Source organism: Grampus griseus, assembly GCF_964374135.1.
Source record: "Grampus griseus genome assembly, chromosome: X".
Lineage (NCBI taxonomy): Eukaryota > Metazoa > Chordata > Mammalia > Artiodactyla > Delphinidae > Grampus > Grampus griseus.
In genome coordinates this window covers 127,374,780-127,380,243 of record NC_138999.1, presented here as the reverse complement: position 1 = coordinate 127,380,243, position 5,464 = coordinate 127,374,780, and the positions used below count along the sequence as shown (strand labels likewise).

The 5,464-nt window shown below is 45.5% G+C and overlaps 1 protein-coding gene across 1 annotated transcript; it reads left to right on the top strand.

Annotated features, from left to right (window-relative positions):
- Positions 1 to 3,998: 3,998 nt before the first annotated feature.
- Positions 3,999 to 4,536, top strand: LOC309839386 (translationally-controlled tumor protein-like; the record flags this gene model as incomplete). Its single annotated transcript, XM_082681159.1, has 1 exon — positions 3,999 to 4,536. Exon 1 carries the CDS (start codon positions 4,021 to 4,023, stop codon positions 4,534 to 4,536), a length of 516 nt encoding a protein of 171 aa, XP_082537285.1. The 5' UTR covers positions 3,999 to 4,020.
- Positions 4,537 to 5,464: the final 928 nt, after the last annotated feature.

Here is a 5,464-nt window from a genome sequence, read left to right as displayed (position 1 = left end):
GCTTGAAGCCTGTTCAGGAGACGGTGAGGTCACCTGTTGAGCCAGATGCATTAAGGCGGGGCATTGAATGCCAGGTCAAGGCATGCAGCCTGATCATATAAGCAACGGGGAAGCAGGGGAACGTTACATCCAAAGGAGGAGATGATTGGGGTGGTGGACGCTCTCAAAGACAAGCCACCACTCACCAGCAGCCAGAGCGTGTGGAGCAGCAAGACAAACGTCACTCTCAGAGCTCTGTCAGACCGGGGCAGGGGCCAAAGAGAAGTGACAGGAAGTGGGGATCTGTGATCACAGGTGGGCGGGATATAGAGGACGATAAAGAGTGATGAGAATAAAAGAAGGAGATACAGGTACATGAAAACCTCTTTCTCCTAGGACTCTGCCTAAACAGAAAAAAAAAGGGTGAAACCCCAGGGAAAGAACCAGCTTCGGGGAACACCACGGGAGGCAAGGCGAGGCGGCAGGAACTGTGCCCAGCTGGCTGTCATGCATTCGGGGACCCTTGTGTTTTCTCTTCCAAAATGCTTTCCTTGAAGCTCATATGGTTTGTTTTCTTTTTAAACAGTCTTTTTTTGAAAAAAAATTGTGGTAAAATATAGTACATAATATTTATCATTTTAACCATCTGTAAATGCACAATTCAATGACATTAATTACATTCACAATGTTGTGTAACCATCACCACTATTTATACCCAAAACTTTTCATCATCTCCAACATAAACTCTACCCATTAAATAATAACTTCCCTTTCCCCCAACCCCCAACTCATGGTAACCTCTATTCTATGTTCTGTCTCTATAAATTAGTCTATTCCAGCTAGATACTTCCTGTAAGTGGAAGCATACAATATTTGTCCTTCCGTATCTGGTTTATTTCATTAAGCATAACTCTCCAAGGTCCATCCATGTTGTAGCATCTATGAAAATTTTGTTCCTTTTTATTTTTATTGAAGTGTAGTTGATTTACAATGTTGTGTTAGTTTCAGGTGTAGGAACTTTGTTCCTTTTTTGGCTGAATTCCATTGTGAGTATAGATCACATTTTGTTTATCCATTCATCAGTCAGTGGACACTTGGGTTTTCTTCCACCTCTTGGCTGTTGTGAATAATGCTGCTATAATCGTGGGTACACAAGTAACTGAGTCTTTGCTTTCAATTCTTCAGGATATATCTATATCTATATCTATCTATATATGTATCTGTATGGAATTGTTGGATCATATGGTAATTCTATGTTTGATTTTTTGGAGGAATTGCCAGACCGTTTTCCATAATGGCTACACCATTTTGCATTCCCACCTTTGTCTACATTTATCATTTTCAGTTTTTTAAAAAAATTATAGTCATCCTAGTAGGTGTGAAGTGGTATCTCATTGTGGTTTGGACTTGCATTTCCCTAATAGCAGTAGTGTTGAGCATCTTTTCACGTACTAATTGTCTTTGTATATCTTCTTTGGAGAACTGTCTTTTCAAGGCCTTTGCCCATTTTGTAATTGGGTTGCTTGTTTTTTTTGTTGTTGAGCTGCAGGAGTTCTTCATATTAATCATTTGTCAGATATACAATTTGTAAATATTTTCTCCATTCTGTAGGTCGTTGCCTTTTCACTCTGTTGATAGTGTCCTTTGATGCACAAAAGTTTTTAATTTTGATGAAGTCCAACTTATCTCTATTCTTTTGTTACCTGTGCTTTTGGTGTCAGAGTCATGAAGTCATTTCTAAATCCAACATCATGAAGAATTTGACCGATGTTTCCTTCTAAGAGTTTTATAGTTTTTAGTTCTCAAGTCTAGGTCTTTGATCTAATTTGAGGTATTATTTGTATACAAGGTAAGGTAAAGGTGATTTGGGTTTTTTGTATATCTTTTTTTTCCTATGAGAACTGAGGCATTAAAATAATACAGGACTGGGCGTTGGTTCCTAAGTCACTGAGGAGCCAGCTAAGGGGGTAACTACTCTCACGTCATGAGAGTGGGCTTCAGCTTTCTCATCTGTAGACTGAGAATAATATTTCCCCCTGTAGTGAGTTGAATTGTGTCCCCCCAAATTCATATCCACCAGGAACCTCAGAATGCAATCTTTTTTTTTTTTTTGGCGGTACGCGGGCCTCTCACTGTTGTGGCCTCTCCCGTTGCGGAGCACAGGCTCCGGACGCGCAGGCTCAGCGGCCATGGCTCACGGGCCCCGCTGCTCCGTGGCATGTGGGATCCTCCCGGACCGGGGCACGAACCCGTGTCCCCCGCATCGGCAGGCGGACTCTCAACCACTGCGCCACCAGGGAAGCCCAAGAATGCAATCTTATTTGGAAATATGGTCTTTGCAAATGTAATTTAGCTAAGGATCTCCAGATGCACTCATACTGGATTTAGTGTGAGCCCTAAATGCAAGGACCGGTGTCTTTGTAAGAAGACTGTGCAAAGACAGAGGCAGAGATTGGAGTGATGCACCTACAAGCGAAGAAACAGCAAAGATTGCCTGATAGCACCCAGAAGCTGGAAGAGGCAAGGAAGGAGTCTTCCCCTTGACTTTGAACTTCTCACCACCAGGACTGGGAGAGAAGACATTTGTGTTGTTTTACCAAATTACCAGACTTTGTGGTAATTCATTACAGCAGCCACAGAAAAACTAATCCTCCCTCACAGAGTATTTAAATTAGTAAATATGATCTTAGTCAAGTACATATCACGGCGTTGGGCGCATTGCCCAAGGCATCTCCATAATTTATTCTTCTCATCTTGGGTCTCACTCACAGCTGCCCACATCCACAACATAGAGCCGACCCAGCCACCACCTGCCAGTGTGCCCTCCCCAGAAACCCCAAGTTCTCTGAGATCTCATCAGCTTAAACAATAGGCACTTGGTACATCCATCCTGCTAGACAGGGTGAGGTGGGCTGGACTTGAGTTTGAAGGCCACAGACTTGCTGGGCAACCTGGCCAAAGTCACTTTTCCTTTCTGAAGATTTGTTGTGTCTTCTGTAAAATTGTGATAATGATAGAAATGGCGCCCTCCTCATTGGGTTGCTGGGAGAATTCGTGATGCAGGTGACAGTGCTTGGCACTATGACCACCAGAGAACTCAGAACTGCAAGGGAACTCAGAGACAGTCTTGTCCAACCCAGAAGGAGAGTGAGCTGCCCAAAGTCTCCGAGTGATCTCCTAACACCTTCCCCTCACCCTCACACACACCCCCACCAGTGCCCATATGAGGGGTGGAAGTGGCCCGGCTCCCAAACACTGGGCACCCGGATCCACCCCCATGGGGCTTCCCCAAGCTCCAGAGAGGCAGCTCCAGGAGAGAGCGGGTTTCTAGCTGTCAAGTGAAGAAAGTGTCTCAAGCAGTAGGGTGATCAACGGTGCCGACCGCTGCTGAAAGACCAAGTATGAGAGGACTGTGAATGGATGAGACAAACTTTTTCTGTAAAAGACCAGATAGTAAATATTTTCCGCTTGGTGGGCCATACGGTCTCTGTCACAACTACTTAACTCTGCCCTTGTCTATAACAAAAGCAGTTATAGACAATAGGTAAATGAATGGGTGTGACCATGTGTGCCAATAAAACTTATAGACATGGAAAGTTGAATGTTGCATCATTGCACGTGTCACAAAATATTCTTCTTTTTTATTTTTCTCAAGCATTCTTAGCTGGCAGCCCATGTGAACACAGGCAGTAGGCGACCCTTGGCCCCGGGGCCCTAGTTTGGCCAGTCACGGTCTCAGTCAGTGATCCTCAGCCTTTGCTGTGTCTTAGAATCACCAGGGGAGGTTTTAGAAAAACACTAGTGCCTTACCCCACCCTGGCCAAGCACATCAAAGTCTCAGAGTGGTGCCTGGCAGGGGATAATTTTAAAAGCTTCCCTGATACCTAGCAATTCAGTGGATTGGATAAACAAAACATGGTGCATCCCTTTTTCCACCCTCTCCCCCCTCCCCCCAAGCACCGCTCCGGCTGCAGTGCGCTCGCTCTGAGCTCTGGGCTCCTACTAAGCTAGCACCGCCGTCGTCTCCATCTAGTCGCCGTTATGATCATCTACCGGGACCTCATCAGCCATGATGAGATGTTCTCCGACATCTACAAGATCCAGGAGGTCGAGGACGGCCTGTGTCTGGGGGTGGAGGGGAAGATGGTCAGTAGGACAGAGGGTAACATTGATGACTCGCTCATTGGTGGAAATGCCTCCGCTGAAGGCCCCGAGGGAGAAGGTACCGAAAGCACAGTAACCACTGGTGTGGATATTGTCATGAACCATCACTTGCAGGAAACCAGCTTCACAAAAGATGCCTACAAGAAGTACATCAAAGATTACATGAAGTCAATCAAAGGGAAGCTTGAAGAACAGAGACCAGAAAGAGGAAAACCTGTCATGACAGGGGCAGAACAGATCAAGCACATCCTTGCTAATTTCAGAAACTATCAGTTCTTTATTGGTGAAAACATGAATCTAGATGGCATGGCTGCTCTGCTGGACTGCAGTGAGGACGGTGTGACCCCATATAGGATTTTCTTTAAGGACGGTTTAGAAATGGAAAAATGTTAACAAATTTCGTTGTCACTTTGGGTCTATCACCTGCTCATCATAACCGGCTGGCTACTGCCTTTCATCCACACAACACCGGGACTTAGACAAATGGGACTGATGTCATCTGGAGCTCTTCATTTTTTTTTTTTTTTTTTTTTTTGCGGTACGCGGGCCTCCCACTGCCGTGGCCCCTCCCTCCGCGGAGCACAGGCTCCGGACGCGCAGGTCCAGCGGCCATGGCTCACGGGCCCAGCCGCTCCGTGGCATGCGGGATCTTCCGAGACCGGGGCACGAACCCGCGTCCCCTGCATCGGCAGGCGGACTCCCAACCACTGCGCCACCAGGGAAGCCCTGGAGCTCTTCATTTTGATGTTGATTTGTTTGGAGCGGAGGCATTGTTTTTGAGAAAAAAAAAAAACATGTCATGTAGGTTGTCTAAAAATAAAATGCATTTAAACTCAAAAAAAATGTGGTGCGTCCGTACAATGGAATATTATTCATCCATAAAAAGGAACGAGATCCTAATACACGCTGCAGCATGGATAAGCCGAGAAAACACGTTATGCTGAGTGAAGGGAGCCCGACGCAAAATGTCACATATTATGTGATTTATTTGTATGAATTGTCCAGCATAGGCAAATCCATAGAGACAGAGAGGAGATTCATGGTTGCCAGGGGCTGGGGGAGGGGAACAGGGAGTGAGTGCTAATGGGTTGGGGTTTCCTTTGGGGATGATGGAAATATTCTGGAAGTGTTGTAAATAGAGGTGATTGTCATGCAATACTGTGAATGTACTAAACGCCACTGAATTGTATACTCGAAAAGGGTGAAATTTACCTCCGTTTAAAAAGAAAGAAGGCTTCCCTGATGATCCTATCATGTCACTAGGGTTGAGAACCAGGGGACCAGTGGAAGGAGACAGCAAATTTCAAAGCAGTAAGCCGGA